The 21,640-nt window shown below is 43.4% G+C and overlaps 1 protein-coding gene across 3 annotated transcripts in view; it reads left to right on the forward strand.

The window, feature by feature from the left end:
• The first annotated feature begins 421 nt into the window (after window positions 1–421).
• The window catches only part of palmdb (palmdelphin b), a 123,568-nt gene continuing 102,349 nt past the window's right edge, over window positions 422–21,640 (forward strand). The window contains exon 1 of one of the 3 annotated variants that reach the window (XM_067989989.1): window positions 422–462. Coding sequence is in view for 1 of the 3 variants with exons in the window: in XM_067989986.1 (XP_067846087.1) it covers window positions 21,538–21,548 (11 nt within the window). In the remaining 2 variants the exon portion in view is untranslated. Of the gene's footprint in view, window positions 463–21,274; window positions 21,549–21,591; window positions 21,623–21,640 lie in introns of those variants that run through there. The other 2 variants (XM_067989986.1, XM_067989990.1) reach the window with 2 other exon arrangements.

Here is a 21,640-nt window from a genome sequence, read left to right on the forward strand (position 1 = left end):
AACAAGTAAAATGCCATTTATAGATAGAACATGCCTATTTACAGATGAATAGTGATATGCTTCAGTTTACATTCGACCAAACTTCCATGCAATAGGGGCAAGTTGTCATTTTCTTCATGCATACAAGAAAATTGATAAAATAATTGGGAACTCCCCAAATGACCTCCACCGCAGCAGTCCTTTAAATGTACCATTTTCTAGAGCAGCAGAATTTTGTACGGGTTTAGTACATAAATGTTGATATGCGTCACATTTCTGCAGTGTGACTATGTGGTTCTAAACTGTAGCTTTCATCATTCCGTTAAATGATTTCCTGTGCCAAGCTGTGACCTGAGGAATTTATGATACGATGATACATTACAGCACTTACTAGCTGTGAGAGTCCAAATCTGATGAGCTCCCGGACTAAGCACTTCACTGAACAACTGGTGGGGAAGACTGCACATCTGTACTGCCTTTAAGGTGAGACCAATTACAGGCTTTTTATAGAATGATAAATCTGGCTAACTTTTTTTTCCCCAGTCCTTTTGTATTGTTAGTTGAACTTGTCACCAACTTTTATGCCCTTTCGTATGGAATTAGTCAAACTAATTCCAGCAACGATTCCTCAAATGAACCTGGTTAAATAGTCCCCTATCTTATTAAGACTGAACATATACAAGGCTTTGTTTAATATACATGCAAGGTTAATGTTAATAATCATGGCTGAGGCTTTGTGTATTTTGGCATTTTTAATATAAGTTCAATCACTTTGTTAATTCTGTCGGGAATTTTCAAGATCACTGACATAACAGGCGTTCAGCACATCTCTCTACAGATGTGCTCTTGAAAACAAATAAGTGTTTATGTGGTTCACTTAACTGCTTGAACCTCAGTAGTTGTGCCCTGAGGTCCTTTCGGTATTGATCCTGAATGTCCTTCAACGTATTCTGCACCAGAAGGATCTCTTCGTAAGTACTGAGTCTTGATCTTAATACAAATAAAACTGCTAAGAAAATTCAAATGACAGTTCTCCAGTTCAATCTGGTACCCCTCATTTCTTCATATGCCAGATGTTAATTTATATGGTAAAAAATAAAATCTTAAATTAATCATGACAGCATGTTCCTCTAAGAATTAAAACGATTTCTGCATTAAAAAAATACTATTACAGATCTGTCTGACACTCATCAGTGTACTGCATCAGGGCTAAGGTTTTTCAGAAAATTTTCTCATACAAATATCATTGTCATCTGAAGGTGTCCTCTTGAACAAAGCTAGTCTCAGTTTCCTTAACAATGTTCAAAAGGTAATCTTTGTCCAAAATAAAAAATACACAGCAGGTCTGTCAACTTCTATAACAAGAAAATTCACGTTAAGGTTTCAGGACCTGAATACCTGTAGGTCGTGATACTGGCAGTGACACTGGGATCGTACCCATTGGTGCCATCCAGCACTTATCTCACTGGAGTTGGCAAGGTCAGTGGGAGTGCACCTAAATTGCATGGGGTCAGCAGGTACCTGTGCCAATATGGGCACCTGTCTGCTCCATGTAGCCAGAAAATATGGCGCCTACCCCATGGTGCCCCTTCTCGCCCCCCCCCGTGTAAGGAGACCAAACCAGATTTTTTTTTTTAAAAACTCCCAGTTTTTGGGATTGCAGGCTACTTCCTTACTTGGAACACTCCCTCTCCCTTGGTGGGGTCCACTTGTATCTATCTGGAGGGCGGTACATCTCATCTCCCGATGTACCAACCATTAATAATACACCAGGTTCTGACTGAACCAAACAAGGGCTAACTTCCGGCGTAGGGTGTCCCTGCCCCCTCCCCATATCTCCACTCATTAAGTCCCCCCTCAACCCCAAACGTCATTGGCCTTGCAAGGTGCAGGCAGAGGATTTGCCCCCTCAAGACTGACAAGAAAATCCCAGAACTGACAGAGACCCGGGGCAATGGCCAGAACTTTGGTAGAACCTCTGAGGAAATTTGGGGCCTTCAACTTAGAACTTTAAGACATTCTTGTGCACCTATACAACTAGATGTCATCTCACTTCTCACCTCAGGACATATTGAATTTCAGCATTGTTTGCCATTTGGCTGATCTGCTTTTATTGCTGCTTATTATTGGATCAGTTACTGAATGCGACTCAAATCTACCATTTCCTTAGTCATGCCTCACTAAGTAATCAAACTGGATTTTTGGTTATATCATTCTGGTCGAACTTTGCAATTTAGTAAGAAAGTTTAGTATTGGAGGGGTTAATCCATTGAACAATCATCACAAAGAGTCTATTGTACATTATTTCTGATGCCCTGGGTGTATACATCCGATCATTTCCTTTTGGAAACTGAATAGAAGTCCTCTCCTACAATGGAGAATCATTCTGTTACACCAATATGGAAAAAGTTACAAGCAGCCATATGCAGAGGAAGCTATGAGTCAGAAGGTGGCAGCGATTACAAAACTAAACTGAAATGGGAAAAATAATAAGGAGCCGACGGTTTCACAGAACCGGAGATCAATTCAAGTAACTAGACCAGAAGTGCGAATGTTACACTTTAGTGAAATGCATTTAGTGATGCAGCACAAGTGATTGAATGATGTGGTATGTCAAACATTTGACTCAAAGCTGCAAGCTTTGAATAGTGACTGTATGTCAGGTTTAACCGTTCAAATGTACATTCTGAACCACTGAGGTCATTGCTGCAGATCTAAAAGAAGATCCATTGTGCCTAAAATAAAATTTGGTCAGCTTTAAAAAATAGAACATAAAACAAAATGAGAAAATCGATATTTAAAATGATTTTAATGGGCCGGTTTTGTATCATTGACATTCTGCAGGGCAATGACACCAATACAAAGTCAAAAATAAGGCTACATTTTTAAAGTTTATTTGGAGAGTCCTGTACCTTTATAAATTTTGTGTGGATGTGTACAATTCACTCTGTGATAACATTCATAAGAATCTTTCAAAAATGATTACAATTGAAATCAGCATTCAGAGGGTTTAAGATATCGCTATACGCTAGCTTAGGCAATACTGATAAAGTATACTCATAGGTGTGTGAATCTAGAGTTCTGACTTTTTTGTTGAGGTTAAATATTGTGCTTTATTTGAAATTTCTGGGTTGGCTGTTCAGGATACTCAAACTACAACACCACTTATTGCAGAAGGTTAGCAGGATACATTTGTTATAACTTACATATGTTGGTTTTAAGAGAAAGAGTGTGATTTATTTATGGAAAACTGTTGCAGTCAATTCACACTGCAGAACAGAAAACACCTGCTTTCACTTATATTCACTGCTAGAATAGTAGCTTCTAAACTTCAACTCTAACACCAGCTGTCAATAGTTACACTGAAATTCAGTTAAAACAAAAGATTTCAATTTGGAGTGATATTTTCATATACATTACAGTCCCTCCACTAACTCTTCCCTCTGTTCCAATCCAGACCTATTGCTAACGATAGCGAGCAGAAAGTTTTAAATCTCGGTTTGATAAGTGTCTTAAATACCTGTCCTAGATCATGAAATATGGGACAACCTGATAGTTGTAAAGCTAGATCTTTACAATGTACTGTTCTGACTACAGCCAGAGTATCATGTCCCTTTCTGGTAACCATACCACAGAAATATGTATATATACATTGGAAAGTGTATAGAGAAGAGCAACAAGACAATCCTGTGTCATATGCTATGAGAAAAGATTGCATAGGAACATAGGAATGTACTGGACTGGAAAAGCTCACTGAGGTCTATGTGGCCTCAAAAAATACCACTTTATATTCTCTCTCCTGTCCTTTAAAATCACTTCTTTTGTCAAAAAACTATTCAGCTCCCGTATGAATTTATCCACCTCCACTGTCTTCTTGGGCAGTCTGTTCCAAGTATTCACCTCCCTCTGTGAGAAACAGTTAAAACTAAACTGTCTATTCACCGGCCCTATTCTGAGCTGGAGTCTGTAGTTAGATAAATGGAAACTTTACAGACTAAAGAGAAAGCTTTTAAAAAGAGGCAACCTCATTTCAGTATATAAAATATCAGATGATATAGGTAAAGTTAACTGGAATATTACCTCAGAGTACAAGACTAGTTGAAACCAGAGGACATAAAATTAAATGTGAAAAATAAGTTTGAAATTGATATGAAGAACAACTTCTTTATTGAAAAGATGATAACGTGTTTGGAATATTCTGCTGGCCCAAGCAAAAGGCAAAATCATTAGAGTTGTTCAAATGTAGCCGGATGCTTGGCTGAGAGAGTCAGGGTATTTGAGGGTTGAGTTTTGATGGGTTAAGTGTTTTTTTCCTTGAAACAAAAATAAAAAATGCTGGAAAAACACAGTTCAGTCAGCATCAATAGCGAGAAAAGGCAAGTTATCATTTTCTTGAGAATTAAGAACTGAAAGATAAGCCTCTCATTGCGCTTTAATAAGGGAGATAATGGACCTCTATATGCTCGTTTTTGGGTGACAAACTTACATTAAGGGACAAATTTCAGGCCACAGTTTTACACACTTAATCTCCAACAGATTGTGCAGTTGCCAAAATGGAAACTGGTGACTTCCAAATGTCCAAGGGGTCCACCTGAAACAGAAGTTAGGGGCCTTGAATTATATAAATCAGGGTCCTAATGCCTGCTTTAGGACCCTGTTCCAAATTTGTCATTAACTGAGCAAAATGGCAACCTCATGACTTCCACCAGCCATATTTGGTGAGCAGGAACTGACAGTAGTAATGTGGGCAGAGATGAAAATGGTGTTGGAGTTTGTAACTACATCATCTACATAGGAACAGGAGTAGGCCATTCAGCCTCTCAAGCCTGTTCTACCATTCTATTAGATCATAGCAATCTATATCTCAACTCCATTTACCTTCCTTTTCTCCATATCACTTGATACCCTTAAAAAAACACATCAGTCTTGAAAATTTCAATTGACCCAACATCCACAACCTTTTGAGGAAGAGAGTTCCAGAATTCCACTAACATTTTTATGAAGAAATGCTTCCTGATTTCACTCCTAAATGGCCTAGCTCTAATTTTAAAATTATGGCCACTTTTTCTGGCTTCCCCCACCAGAGGAAATAGTTTCTCCCTTATTTAAACACTTTATCATTTTAAATGCTTTAATTAGACCACCCCTTCAACCTTCTAAACTCAAAAGGAATACAAACCAAGTTTCTACAACCTGTCATCATAATCTAACCTTTAAGCCCTGGTATCATTGTGGCGAATCTCCAACAAGAGAGTCTAACCACCTCCCCTTGACATTCAAAGGCATTACCATCACTAAGTCCCCCACTACCAACATTGTGGGTCACCATTGACCAGAGACTCAACTGGACCAGCCACATAAATGCCATGGCTAATAGAGCAGGTCAGAGGCTGGCTGTTCTGTGGCAAGTGGCTCACCTCCTGACTCCCCAAAGCTTCTCCACCGCCTACAAGGCACTGCCAAACGTGATGGAATACTTTCCACTTACCTGGATGGGTGCAGCTGCAACAACACTCAAAGAAGCTCGACACCATCCAGGATAAAGCAGTCCACTTGATTGGCACTTCATCGACTAAACTAAACATTTGCCCCCTTCACCACCGGTGTACTGTGGCTACATTGGGTACTCTCTACAGGATGCACTGCAGCAACACATCAAGGCTTCTTTGGCAGCATATTCTGATTTGTCTTTATCAGATCTAAAGGGGATGAGCTCACATTGAACTCCATGTGCCATAGTTTTACCCACTCACTTAATCGGTCTACATCCCTTTATAATTTCCTGCTCCTATTTACATAACTTACTGTGCTTTCAAAACTTAGTGTCACCTGCAAGCTTGGATATAGAACTCGCTATTCCTTAATCGAAGTTATTAACATATGTGGTGAAAATCTGGCCCCAATTTGCATTTATTCATGAGGCCCCATTCTGTTTCCAGTGAGAGCTCTGATGGTCTAAATCGAGGTCCATCGGAACAGGCAGACAATAAGTGATTAAGTCAGCAATTCCATACCACTCGGGATCTTGGTTATGCTCAACCCCACCCCCATTTTAGGCACAAATGGGTTGGTAGAGAGACAAACATGTTTTTATGTAAGCAGTAAACTCTGATAGGTTGGCAGTGGGAAGTGGTTGGGAAGAGATACCCAAACAGATGAAACTATGAAGCAGCATTAACACACACACCATGTACTCATGCTTAATTACCCTGATTCATGACTCTACTAATGTTAATTTAGCTTACTCAAAACTTCCTTCACTAAACGAGTTCCCAGATGTCATCAGCACACACTGTTTAAACAAAAATATCCAACAAAAACAACAGAAATAAGTCAAAACAGGGAAGGTGTAAGTGACCATTTTGCAGCAACATGATAGGTCACCATTTCAGTCATGGTGGAGACCAAATGAAATTTGTAAGGAATGTCACTTACCTTCCTGAAGCTTGGTTCCATGACAAACACCAGTTTGTTATCCAGTAGTAAACAATTTTACAACACCAAGTTATAGTCCAGCAATTTTATTTTAAATTCACAAGCTTTCGGAGGCTTCCTCCTGACGAAGGAGGAAGCCTCCGAAAGCTTGTGAATTTAAAATAAAATTGCTGGACTATAACTTGGTGTTGTAAAATTGTTTACAATTGTCAACCCCAGTCCATCACCGGCATCTCCACATCATGATTATCCAGTAGTAGCAGCAGATCAGGTAACTAACACTACTTGTTTACAGTTTGTTACCCAGTGGGTGCAAGTCATATAATTAACACCAACACCTTGCAGCTTGATACTGATTGGTATCAGGACTGTCCTATAAGCAGGTCACTGATGAAGCCCATATATCTGAACACTTACATGAGAAGGATTCCAAATTACTTCTGGATTTGTTGACTTTGTTGAGTCCCATCAAAGCACTCAGATGGACAGTGTTAGTCAATTGTTTACAATCTACTGACACCTCTGTACTTACTCTATAACATTCATTAGGTCACAGCTCATAAAGCAAATTATGGCATAAGGATTGGGTAAATAAGATTCTTAACAAGGGAAATAGTTAATTTGTTGTTTAGAAGGTATTAAAGGGGAAGTGATGCCCTGCATACTAATCTTTCAATGAAAATTTTACACACCAAACATAAGGCTTCACAGTGCACTGGTCAGGGTAATATTAAAAAACAGATAAGATAAACCCAGATTACTACTTCAAAATATAGTTGGACAAATTTAAAACAGATTTAAAAATTAACTTCTTTACTTAAATAGATTGAAATTATATTGTATAATAAATAGTGGGTTCTGCTCTCAAATAGTTGAGTGGAAGGCACCATCACAGGCTAAAGAGATGAAATATTTGAGAGAGTCTCCCAGGCTGCTATCACTCACATCGCAGTGTTCATCTTCAGGCTTGTATACTCCAGTTTTTCAGTGTTTCTTTTCAATTAGGGTGTTCCTGATTTGAAGTCCCTCAAAACAAAAGTTCCTTCATGAGTAATTCCCTTGAGCAAGTGACTCATCACAAGAGGACTCCAGTCTACCCCGCTGCTAAGTGGGTAACAACATTGCTGAAAAGTTAACAGAAGTTCCATATGAATAACTGACCCGGTCCATCTGGCAAGCTCCCAGTACCAGGCCTCAGTCCTATGAAAAAGATGGACACTCCCCTTATGTCTGCCCTTTGATGAAGAGTTGGCAGAGGGATATATTGATTGATAGTCATGAGTATGACTGGTCAGGCTGCCCTCTTGCCAGACGAATGCTGTGTCAAGCTGAGGACACCTGAATAGATAGAGAAATCAATATAAATAAATTTGGGGAGGACAGGAGGGGAATTGAAGCTGGCACAATAGAAATCTAAAGCTTGGAAAGGCTTTGGTGTCTATATTGACAAAGAAAAATCATTAGAAATCATTTAGCTGGTGAAGGTTGGTGAAATAACATCATCCAAAGGAACGTGAAAAGACACTAACAGAGATTATTCACATTTTATTTTAGATTTCACCATTGTGTCTTTTAAACTTTGGGATGAAGATAATTTAAATATAATGCATAGATTATAAAATAAAATTGAATAGAATTGTATTAAATTAATCAGGAAATAGATTGAAACTCTTGACCTTCCTTCCCATGCATTATTCAGATGGAAGTACTAGTCTAGCTTTGTTAATGTTCAACTTAAACTGAGGCCACCTCTGAGTACTGACCTTGATCTTGACATCTGATACGTTTTAGTGCCATGATGTTTTGTACCAATGTACAACCTGCTTACGCAGCAAATTGGATTCAGTTCAGGTCTAACAGAGTTCTCTTGTTCATTCATTACCTTGTTCAATACTTCTTTCCCAGGAGATTTTAATGGTAACAGAAAATATTCCATCACTTAATATTCCACGAATAGTTCTCTGGTGGAATGGACCTCTCTTACTTCCATTACACCCACTGGGAAAGGAATGAAGAATAATCCACTAAACAATAAACTACAATAAACTTGAATGATAAATTTATACGGGATAATCGGGAGTTGCCCCAGTGTCACCAACCAAGAATCAGCACAACAAGTGCCCCTTTAAGGGTATCACGAATATAAGAAAGAAACATATGGTCCAGTCAAACTAAAAGATGCCAAAATAGACAACAAAGTTCCAACAAAACCAAAAGGAACCTTGCCAACTAAATGATATTGGCCCAGAATTTGCTGTCAGAGTAACAGTAGGCTAACGGCGCTCACCGTTATTTATGTGCAAATCCCACAGCAGCTTCAGGCGAGGACAGATGCGCAGTTAAATGCAAAAATTCGAAAGTTGCTGTCCGAGATGCGCCACTCCACTGTTTGCTTCACAAAAACGGCATCTCGCTGCCTGACTCACCATTCAAATGCATTGAATGGCGTGAAGTTCCTGTACTTGCGCGGTAGATATGAATTCATCTCACCACAGAAAATTAGGGCTTGTCCACTTCAGTCTAAGTATCTTTTTAACAGCGTGATAAGTGTTAATTACTGCCAACAACCTCTCTGGCACTGAAAATTAACCAATACAAGTGTGGAGTCTCATTCCTTTAGGTTTTAATTGTTGTTGGAGATTTTCTTTTAAAAATTAAAATTAATTTTTTTTTACTTTTTCTTTCTGTCTCTTTTTTTCTCTCTCTCTTAATCCAATCTTTTTTCCCCTCAATTTATTTCTCTTTCTGTACCTGATTTGACATTGAATTCACCCACTCTAATTTACACTTCCTTATTCAGTCCTTGCGCTGTTTATTTAACAATCATTCAATCAGATTGGTTAAGGAGATAGACAGTTGTTTGCCCTGTTCACACAGATCCCAGATGCCCTGTAGAGGGCGCCGGGCCGTTTCCATCTCCCACTTCCAGCAACTTGCCGTGCACAATATCATGGAGATTAAACGGACAAGGGCAAGGCTAATTAACGGCGGGTGCCATTCGTTGACCAGCAAGAGCAAATTCTGGGCCAATGTTACTGCCAGTGTCTATGAGATACTCTATTCCCTGCAGTGCCCACTGGTCGCGGAAAGCCACAAGCATACCCGTGGACACTGCATGTTCCCTCTCCAAGGCCACCAGGGCTCGGAGAATACCGCGGAAGAGAGGTAGGCAGCCCAAACCTCCCCCCCCCCCCCACACACACATACACCCCCGTTAATTGTATGATTTATGTTAATTAGTGTTAATTGTATTCAGCTGGTGGGTATCAATTGGGGACTCTCTTGTATCCTTTTTATCGGAGAGCTTATCTAGGGTGTGGTGTGTACGGGAAATCTCTGTGAATAGAGGCTTGGAAGCAACCGAAGATCAGGTTCTAGTATTCCATCCTTCACCACCTGGCTATCCAATTTTAACAGCCCCCTCCAGGGGCCATGTCCAATGGGAGCGTCATCTGCCAAGAGTGCATATTGGAAACTCAAGTGCATGCTTGATTTTTCTGATCAATTAAATTAATGGTTATAAAATTCTGCGTGGGTCACACCTTAATTTCTAATATGCACTCTTGCATATTAGAGGCCCCCTACTGGGAGTGTGAAGTCAGAAAAATGCCCCTATAAAGCAAGCTTCTCTGATGGGTTTGTTGTTCAGCGTACTTCACAATGTGGAAATAAATGACATGGACCAGGAAAATCCTAGATTCCACTGATTTCAGTGGGACGGCGGTAGAGCTTCTGTAGTTGCATACATGCCAACCTAGAAAACTCAGAAAAGATTAGCAATAACTTCAAAAAAGTTGGCACAGCCCCAAAATACTGACAGGTCAAAAACAGCTTTGAATAGAGACAATGACATGTTAAGATTAGGAATTACATGGAGAGGGCACTGAGCTTTACACATAGAATTAACCATCAACATCCTGGGGGTCACCATTGACCAGAAAATTAACTGGACCAGCCATATAAATACTGTGGCTACAAGAGCAGGTCAGAGGCTGGGTATTCTGCGGCGAGTGACTCACCTCCTGACTCCCCAAAGCCTTTCCACCATCTACAAGGCACAAGTCAGGAGTGTGATGGAATACTCTCCATTTGCCTGGATGAGTGCAGCTCCAACAACACTCAAGAAGCTCAACACCATCCAGGACAAAGCAGCCCGCTTGATTGGCACCCCATCCACCACCCTAAACATTCACTCCCTTCACCACCGGCGCACTGTGGCTGCAGTGTGTACCGTCTACAGGATGCACTGCAGCAACTCGCCAAGGCCCACGACCTCTACCACCTAGAAGGACAAGAGCAGCAGGCACATGGGAACACCACCACCTGCACGTTCCCCTCCAAGTCACTCACCATCCCGACTTGGAAATATATCGCCGTTCCTTCATCGTCACTGGGTCAAAATCCTGGAACTCCCTTCCTAACAGCACTGTGGGAGAACCTTCATCACACGGACTGCAGCGGTTCAAGAAGGTGGCTCATCACCACCTTCTCAAGGGCAATTAGGGATGGGCAATAAATGCCGGCCTCGCCAGCGACGCCCACATCCCATGAACGAATAAAAAAAAATTACCGTAAGCTCTAAAATTTAAATTAATGCGCCAAAACAGGTGTCAACAATCAAAAGGGATGAAAGTGGTTTTTGGCTGAAGCATTGGAAATGAAAATCGGGTGATGGAGTGAAACGGGCAGCTGATTTGCTATCACATGTTTTGCGCTATTGCTGAAGACCAATTTCATCCCCAGAATGTTCTGGAGGAGGGTCTTATCCCTGTAAATAATACATTTCACGCCTTCAGGACTCACATCCCTGTTCAGTAATTTCCAAATCATCGCTGCTGTTAACTGTACTGAAAAAGTGATGGAATGTTGGTTAATACAAGATCTTGTCCCACTAGTGTATTTATTTTTGTTAAGTAAATCTCAGCATCACTCCAATCCTAGTAATTCCAAAAATACAGTGTCAGAAATTGTCAAATAAGACCAGTTAATGCGTTCACATGAGGGAACATTCATCTTATCTCAAAAAGCAGCTTCAAACAGTATTAAAGAAAGTAAACCTTCACATAGGATAATAACCTGGTGTGACCCAGAAAGTTCCTTTGAGAAAGCTCCATTTTAACAACTTACCTGTAATATATAATGAAATACTAAATTAAAACACCTGTGACTGACTCTCGGAAACCAATAGCTCATTTTAAATATTTCTGCCTCAAACTTGCATGCAACAAACAGTGGCAGGAAGTAATATCTGATTATTTCCAGTCCCATCCCCCAACTAGTTTAGTTCTGACAAGCTCAGTGGAACCTTTTGAATGATCTGAATGATTGATACTGGCAATCTCCAATCCCAGTGAAAAAAAAACTGCTTTTTCTTCTGAATTGCCAACAAACTGATACATGGGTCAAAATACTGACTATCAGCTAAAAAAACCCTGAGTTGCAATTAGTCCCAAACTATAAATAACAAGTCCTTTATATCCTAGTATGGGATGCATAATCATACACCAAAATGCAGTAATAGCCAATCCATTCTCGTGTTATCTCTCTAAGAATGTTGCTGTCACCTCCAACAATTAGTTCCTGTTCATTATTCAGCTCCTCGGCTTCCATTAAAACCTGAATAAATTTTAAGGGCCGGATCCATGAGGTGAGTGCCTTCACTGCACTGCTTGTGGGCCCGGAGGAGCAGAAGTGCTTCATCCAGGCCCAACGAGCTCACCTGGCCGACAGGACCCTTGCGATCGGCCGACCACGCCCACTACCCCGCTGGTGGACCCCCCCCCCACCGACCCTTGGTGGACTCCACCTACCTCCAACTCTTCACCCGACCTCCACTGATCTTCTTCTCAGCCCCCCGATCTCGTCCTCAGCCTCCTGATCTTGTTCTCAGCACCCCCCTCAATCTCTTCCTCAGCCCACCCACACCCCAATTTTCTCCCCGGCACCCCCCCCCCCCGCCCCCACCGATCGTCTCCCTGGCCTATGACTCCTCCCTCCCTCTGATCCCTGGCTGCGGCCTGCCAGCAGCAGGCCTTCCTGGCCGACAGCCAACCAGCTTGTCAATCAGGCTGGCTGCCAGACGTGAAACCTGTAGGGGTGCCATTGATGAGCCTCATTACGTTCTCAATCGCACCCACTTACCTTACGGTTCCCGCACCCGGAAAACAGCTGAGAGGAGCAGATCAGAGCAGAGGGACCATCCCATAAAAAGTCGGGATTTCAGAGCGCCAAGAACAGCTGAGAGGAGCAGATCAGAGCAGAGGGAACGTCCCATAAAAAGTCAGGATTTCAGAGCGCCAAGAACAGCTGAGAGGAGCGGATCAGAGCAGAGGGACCATCCCATAAAAAGGCGGGATTTCGAAGCGCCGAGAACAGCTGAGAGGAGCGGATCAGAGCAGAGGGAACGTCCCATAAAAAGTCGGGATTTCGGAGCGCCAAGAACAGCTGAGAGGAGCGGATCAGAGCAGAGGGAGCTGCGACGGAGTTCGAAGTGACATCAGGAATCAGAAAGGGACGCGACACAGGGGAGGCACCTGATTGGTGAGTAGGTTCAGGTGAGTATTTCTACTATTCTACAGTAACTAAAGTAAAAAGAAAGTGAAGGTCTGCAGCTCTTACAGCAAGTAATGTTTTTAGGCGAATCAAGGTTGCTGGTGTAGTTAACATTCTCTAGATTAAGAGTAATTTAAAGGAGTAAACTCCTTAAAGGGAGTAACTAACGAGCTTAATCTAAGGCAAGTCATGGCAGCAGAGCTCGCACCCGTGATATGCTCCTCCTGCACTATGTGGGAAGTCACGGACACTACCAGTGTCCCTGGCGACCATGTGTGCAGGAAGTGTGTCCAGCTGCAGCTGCTGACTAACCGCATTTCAGAGCTGGAGCTGCGGGTGGATTCACTGTGGAGCATCCGGGATGCTGAGATGATCGTGGATAGCACGTTCAGTGAGGTGGTCACACTGCAGGTAAAGAATACGCAGGCAGAAAGGAAATGGGTGACCGCCAGGCAGAGTAAAAGGACTTGGCAGGTAGAGCAGGAGTCCCCTGGGGCCATCTCCCTCTCAAACAGATATTCTGCTCTGGATACTGTTGGGGGAGATGGCTCATCCCCCAGCAGTATCCAGAGCTGGGGGATGAGCCATCTCTCCCAACAGAGAGGAGCAACTGCTAAGTTCGTGGCACCATGGGTGGCTCTACTGCACAGGAGGGGAGGAATAAGGGTGACAGGGCTATAGTGATAGGGGATTCAATTGTAAGGGGAACAGATAGGCGTTTCTGCGGCTGCAAACGTGACTCCAGGATGGTATGTTGCCTCCCTGGTGCTAGGGTCAAGGGTGTCACGGAGCAGCTGCAGGGCATTCTGGAGGGGGAGGGTGAACAGCCAGTAGTCGTGGTCCATATTGGTACCAACGACATAGGTAAAAAATGGGATGAGGTCCTGCAAGGTGAATTTAAGGAGTTAGGAGATAAATTAAAAAGCAGTACCTCAAAGGTAGTGATCTCAGGATTACTACCAGTGCCACGTGCTAGTGATTATAGGAATAGGAGAATAGACCAGATGAATGCGTGGCTGCAGGGATGGTGTAGGAGGGAGGGATTTAGATTCCTGGGACATTGGGACCGGTTCTGGGGAAGTTGGGACCTGTACAAGTGGGATGGGTTACACCCGAGCAGGACCGGGACCAATGACCTCGCGGGGGTGTTTGTTAGTGCTGTTGGGGAAGGTTTAAACTAGAATGGCAGGGGGATGGGAACCTGAGCAGGGAGACAGAGGAGGGGGAAACAAGAATAGAAACAAAAGACAGAAAGGGAAGAAGCAATAGTGGAAGGCAGAAAAAACAAGGGCGAAAAACAAATAGGGCCTTAGTGCAAAATAAAATGAAGATGACTAGCAATCTTAAAAAGACAAGTCCAAAGGCATTGTGTCTTAATGCGTGGAGCATTCGCAATAAGCTAGATGAATTAACAGCGCAGATAGATATTAACAGTTATGATATAGTTGCGATTACGGAGACATGGTTGCGGGGTGACCAAGGATGGGAACTGAACATCCAGGGGTATTCAATATTTAGGAAGGACAGGCAAAAAGGGAAAGGAGGTGGGGTAGTGTTGTTAGTAAAGGAGTAAATCAATGCAATAGTGAGGAAGGATATTGGCTCGAAAAATCACAATGTGGAATCTGTATGAGTGGAGCTAAGAAACACCAAGGGGCAGAAAATGTTGTTGGGGGTTGTCTATAGGCCCCCAAACAGTAGTGGAGATGTAGGGGAGGGCATTAAACAGGAAATTAGAGACACATGCAAGAAGGGTACAACTATAATCATGGGTGACTTTAATCTCATATAGATTGGTCAAACCAAATTAGCAATAATACTGTGGGGGAGGAATTCCTGGAGTGTGTACGTGATGGTTTTCTAGGCCAATACGTTGAGGAACCAATTGGAGAACAGGCGATCCTAGACTGGGTATTGTGCAATGAGAAAGGATTAATTAACAATCTTGTTGTGCGGGGTCCCTCAGGGAAGAGCGACATGATAGAATTCCTCATTAAGATGGAGAGTGAAGTAGTTGAATCTGAAACTAGGGTCCTGAATCTAAATAAAGGAAATTACATAAGTATGAGATGCGAGTTGGCTATGATACATTGGGAAACTTTACTAAAAGGGATGACGGTGGACAGGGAATGGCTAATATTTAAAGAACGTGTGCAGGAATTACAACAATTATTCATCCCTGCCTGGCGCAAAAATAAAGCAGGAAAGGTGGCTCAACCGTGGCTTACAAAAGAAATTAGGGATTAGAAATTTGATCCAAAGAGGAGACATATAAAATTGCCAGAAAAAGCGGCAAGCCTGAGGATTGGGAGCAGTTCAGATTTCAGCAAAGGAGGACAAAGAGATTGATTAAGAGGGGAAAAATAGAGTATGAGAGTAAACTAGCAGGGAACATAAAAACTGTCTGTAAAAGCTTCTATAAATATGTCAAGAGAAAAAGATTAGTGAAGACAAATGTAGGTCCCTTACAGTCAGAAATGGGGGAAATTATAATGGGGAACAAAGAAATGGCAAAACAATTAAACATATACTTTGGTTCTGTCTTCACAAAGGAGGACACAAATAACCTGCCAGAAATGTTAGGGAACCAAGGGTCTAGTGAGAGAGAGGAACTGAAGGAAACCAGTATTAGTAAAAGAATAGTGCTTGGGAAATTAATGGGGCTAAAGGCTGACAAATCTCCAGGGCCTGATAATCTACATCCCAGAGTACTAAAGGAAGTGGCCCTGGTAATAGTGGATGCATTGGTGATCATCTTCCAAAATTCTATAGACTCTGGAACAGTTCCTACAGATTGGAGGGTGGCAAATGTAACCCACTATTTAAAAAAGGAGGGAGAGAAAAAACAGGGAATTACAGGCCAGTTAGTCTAACATCAGTAGTGGGGAAAATGCTAGAGTCTATGATAAAAGATGTGATAACAGAACACTTGGAGGGCATTAACGGGATTGGACAAAGTCAGCATGGGTTTATGAAAGGGAAATCATGCTTAACATCGACTGGAGTTTTTTGAGGATGTATCTAGTAGCATAGATAGGGGAGAACCAGTGGATGTGGTGTATTTGGATTTTCAGAAGGCTTTTGATAAGGTCCCACACAAGAGGTTAGTGTGCAAAATTAAAACACATGGGATTGGGGGGAATATACTGGCATGGATTGAGAATTAGTTGACAGACAGGAAACAGAGAGTAGGAATAAACGGGTCTTTTTCCAGGTGGCAGGCAGTGACTAGTGGGGTACCGCAGGGATCAGAGCTTGGACCCCAGCTATTCACAATATATATCAATGATTTGGATGAGGGAACTAGATGTAACATTTCCAAGTTTGCAGGCGACACAAAGCTGGGGTGGAAAGTGAGCTATGAGGAGGATGCAAAGAGGCTCCAATGTGATTTAGACAAGTTGGGCGAGTGGGCAAGAACATGGCAAGAACATGGTGAGAGGGGAGAGATACAAAAGGGTCCAGAGGGGCAATTTTTTCACTCAAAGTGTGGTGAGTGTCTGGAACGAGCTGCCAGAGGCAGTAGTAGAGGCGGGTACAATTTTGTCTTTTAAAAAGCATTTGGACAGTTACATGGGTAAGATGGGTATAGAGGGATATGGGCCAAGTGCAGGCAATTGGGACTAGCTTAGTGGTATAAACTGGGCGACATGGACATGTTGGGCCGAAGGGCCTGTTTCCATGTTGTAACTTCTATGATTCTATGGCAGATGCAGTATAACGTGGATAAATGTGAGGTTATCCACTTTGGTTGTAAAAACAGAAAGGCAGATTGTTATCTGAATGGTGATAGATTGGGAAAAGGGGAGGTGCAACGAGACCTGGGTGTCCTTGTACACCGGTCACTGAAAGCGAGCATTCAGGTGCAGCAAGCAGTTAGGAAGTGAATGGTATGTTGGCCTTCATTGCAAGAGGATTTGAGTACAGGAGCAGGGATGTCTTACTGCAGTTATACAGGGCCTTGGTGAGACCACATCTGGAGTATTGTGTGCAGTTTTGGTCTCCTTATCTGAGGAAGGATGTCCTTGCCATGGAGGGAGTACAACGAAGGTTTACCAGACTGATTCCTGGGATGGCAGGACTGACGTATGAGGAGAGATTGGGTCGACTAGGCCTATATTCACTAGAAGAATGAGAGGTGATCTCATCGAAACATAAAATTCTAACAGGACTAGACAGACTAGATGCAGGGAGGATGTTCCCGATGGCTGGAGAGTCCAGAACCAGGGGTCACAGTCTCAGGATACGGGGTATGCCATTTAGAACTGAGATGAGGAGAAATTTCTTCACTCAGAGGGTGTTGAATCTGTGGAATTCTCTACCACAGAAGGGAGTGGAGGCCAAGTCATTAGATGTATTCAAAAAGGAGATAGATATATTTCTTAATGCTAAAGGGATCAAGGGATAAGGAGAAAAAGCGGGAGCAGGGTACTGAGTTAGACGATCAGCCACGATCATTTTGAATGGTGGAGCAGGCCCGAAGGGCCGAATGGCCTACTCTGGCTCCTAGTTTCTATGTTTCTAAATTTCCCCTCCCGTTCCCTTCCTGGCTCTCAGTTAAAATTTACCCCATTGAGTCAGAATCTTGTAACAGGTTGTGTATAAATGAGAATACCTCCCTTCCCGAATGAGTTTGTTTAAATTGGAAGAATCTATTAGGTGCCACTCCTTCTTTATAGCAGCTGTGAGACTGAGGAATGGAGTGACCCAACCAGCTGACTGCTGATTTATAATTATGTTTACATACAGCCTTTTTCTTAAAAGTAGCGGATGCATTCTGAACCTAGCAGCAATCAGAATCATCTTTACATCAACCTGTGCCAATAGATTTAATCTGCAGCCATTTCAGAACAGTGACCCAAAAGTGAAATAAACAAATCTCCAATTACATGGTGTACTGTGACAATCCAGAATAGGTAGAAATGTTCCAAAACTGAACCACTGGCTACTGTGAAGCGCATGAATATTGACATGTGTGGTGTTAGTGAAAGGAATTTTATGGTGACCCATGAGCAACAGCCTGACATAGCCAAACTCACAGAATCATACCTTTCAGCCAATGTCCCAGATTCTTCCATCACCATCCCTGGGTATGTCCTGTCACACCGGGAGTCAGACTGACCAGAGGTGGCGATACAGTGATATACAGTCAGGAGGGAGTGGCCCTGGGAGTCCTTAACATTGACTCTGGACCCCATGAAATCTCATGGCCTCAGGTCAAACATGGGCAAGGAAACCTCCTGCTGATTACCACCTACTGTCCTCCCTCAGCTGATGAATCAGTCCTCCTCTATGTTGAGCACCACTTGGAGGAAGCACTGAGGGTAACAAGGGCACAGAATGTACTCTGGGTGGGGGACTTCAATGTCCATCACCAAGAGTGGGTTGGTAGCACCATTACTGACCGAGCTGGCTGAGTCCTGAAGGACATAGCTGCCAGACTGGACCTGCGGCAGGTGGTGAGCGAACCAACATGAGGGAAAAACTTACTTGACCTCGTCCTCAGCAATCTACCTGTTGCAAACACATCTGTCCATGACAGTATTGGTAGGAATGACCACCGCACAGTCCTCGTGAAGACAAAGTCCCGTCTTCGCACTGAGGATACCATCCAACGTGTTGTGTGGCACTACCACTGTGCTAAATGGGATAGATTCAGAACAGATCTAGCAGCTCAAAACTGGGCATCCATGAGGCGCTGTGGACCATCAGCAGTAGCAGAATTGTATTCCAGCACAATCTGTAACCTCATGGCCCAGCATATTCCTCACTCTACCATTACCAACAAGCCAGGGGATCAATCCTGGTTCAATGAGGAGTGTAGAAGAGCATGCCAGGAGCAGCACCAGGCATACCTAAAAATGAGGTACCAACCTGGTGAAGCTACAACTCAGGACTACATGCATGCTAAAAAGCGGAAGCAACATGCTATGGACAGAGCTAAGCAATTCCACAACCAACGGATCAGATCAAAGCACTGCAGTCCTGCCACATCCAGTCGTGAATGGTGGTGGACAATTAAACAACTAACGGGAGGAGGAGGCTCTGTAAACATCCCTATCCTCACTGATGGCGGAGCCCAGCACGTGAGTGCAAAAGACAAGGCTGAAGCATTTGCGACCATTTTCAGCCAGAAGTGCCAAGTGGATGTTCCATCTCAGCCTCCTCCCGATATCCCCACCATCACAGAAGCCAGTCTTCAGCCAATTCGATTCACTCCACATGATATCAAGAAAAGGCTGAGTGCACTGGATACAGCAAAGGCTATGGGCCCCGACAACATCCCGGCTGTAGTGCTGAAGACTTGTGCTCCAGAACTAGCCGCGCCTCTAGCCAAGCTGTTCCAGTACAGCTACAACACTGGCATCTACCCAACAATGTGGAAAATTGCCCAGGTATGTCCTGTCCAAAAAGCAGGACAAATCCGATCCGGCCAATTATCGCCCCATCAGTCTACTCTCAATCATCAGCAAAGCAGCACTTACTCACCAATAACCTGCTCACCGATGCTCAGTTTGGGTTCCGCCAGGACCACTCGGCTCCAGACCTCATTGCAGCCTTGGTCCAAACATGGACAAAAGAGCTGAATTCCAGAGGTGAGGTCGGAGTGACTGCCCTTGACATCAAGGCAGCATTTGACCGAGTGTGGCACCAAGGAGCCCTAGTAAAATTGAAGTCAATGGGAATCAGGGGGAAAACTCTCCAGTGGTTGGAGTCATAACTAGCACAAAGGAAGATGGTAGTTGTTGTTGGTGGCCAATCATCTCAGCCCCAGGACATTGCCGCAGGAGTTCCTCAAGGCAGTGTCCTAGGCCCAACCATCTTCTGCTGCTTCATCAATGACCCTCCCTCCATCATAAGGTCAGAAATGGGGATGTTTGCTGATGATTGCACAGTGTTCAGTTCCATTCGCAACCCCTCAGATAATGAAGCAGTCCGTGCCCGCATGCAGCAAGACCTGGACAACATCCAGGCTTGGGCTCATAAGTGGCAAGTAACATTCGCAACAGACAAGTGCCAGGCAATGACCATCTCCAACAAGAGAGAGTCTAACCACCTCCCCTTGACATTCAACGGCATTACCATTGCCGAATCCCCAACCATCAACATCCTGGGGGTCACCATTGACCAGAAAATTAACTGGACCAACCATATAAATACTGTGGCTACAAGAGCAGGTCAGAGGCTGGGTATTCTGCGGCGAGTGACTCACCTCCTGACTCCCCAAAGCCTTTCCACCATCTACAAGGCACAAGTCAGGAGTGTGATGGAATACTCTCCACTTGCCTGGATGAGTGCAGCTCCAACAACACTCAAGAAGATCAACACCATCCAGGACAAAGCAGCCCACTTGATTGGCACCCCATCCATCACCCTAAACATTCAGTCCCTTCACCACCGGCGCACAGTGCTGCAGTGTGTACCATCCACAGGATGCACTGCAGCAACTCGCCAAGGCTTCTTCGACAACACCTCCCAAACCCACAACCTCTACCACCTAGAAGGACAAGAGCAGCAGGCACATGGGAACAACACCACCTGCATGTTCCCCTCCAAGTCACACATCATCCCGACTTGGAAATATATCACCGTTCCTTCATCGTCGCTGGGTCAAAATCCTGGAACTGCCTTCCTAACAGCACTGTGGGAGAACCTTCACCACACGGACTGCAGCAGTTGAAGAAGGCAGCTCACCACCACCTTCTCAAGGGCAATTAGGGATGGGCAATAAATGCCAGCCTCGCCAGCGACACCCACATCCCATGAACGAATAAAAAAAAACATAAATTCCTCATAATATGCAGCAGATTAATTATCATTTAAAAGAGAAAGAAAGATTAACACTACACATGGGCCCTTCATCAGAACTGGTAAAGGGCTTAATTCTTCTTGTATAGATGCTGATAGGCCTGCTGCGCAGTTCCACTGTTTTTATTTTCAGATTTCCAGCATTTGTTGGGGGGTTTTCTCTTTTATTCCCACCGCCTGGAAATGTAGCTTGTGTGTTTTGATCATAACTTTTCACAGTGAAGTTTTCCAGCCTTCCAAAGTGAAGCATAAGAATGGAGTAGTGAACAAGTCAATAAATAAACACTAGCAGATAGAAGTGACTGACAGTAGCCAGTGACAGGGTCCAAAAGAAAAATCATGTAATTGTGTTGTCATTCCATCAGCTGTTGCTAGTTTAGAAAATATACGGCCGGCAGCTTGAAAGGACAAGCTGATTGACATGACGCCAAAGCATATGAAGCTAATTTAGGAGAAAAGTAATTTGCTAATTGCTTCTGACTGCCAGTGTGTGTCATGCAGTGGAAGACAGCTGTCGGGCCAAAGAAAAGCAAAGCAAGTTTGAGCATTCTGCACGAAATGCTGGGATGGATTTCGGTACTGATTCGTGCAGTCAGGAATGGTATGGAGCTGGCTGAAGTTGTTTAAGAGAGTGGGGGACATTTGTACGTGGCATCACAAATCATCCACCGATGGTAGTGAAATTCGGCAACCAGTCAGTGGCCTCGGCTGAACTCTTGATTTGCCCAGAAGTCTGATTGTTTGAAGTCATGCAGCAGAGATATGTTTTCCAGGTACAAAGAATTTTCTTCACGTCTTAAGGAACATTCCATTGATAACTGATTTGCACAAGTAAAAGCTCAGCCAGGTAAGAAGGAAAACATAT

The sequence above is a fragment of the Heptranchias perlo genome, chromosome 9, assembly GCF_035084215.1.
Source record: "Heptranchias perlo isolate sHepPer1 chromosome 9, sHepPer1.hap1, whole genome shotgun sequence".
Classification (NCBI taxonomy): Eukaryota; Metazoa; Chordata; class Chondrichthyes; order Hexanchiformes; family Hexanchidae; genus Heptranchias; species Heptranchias perlo.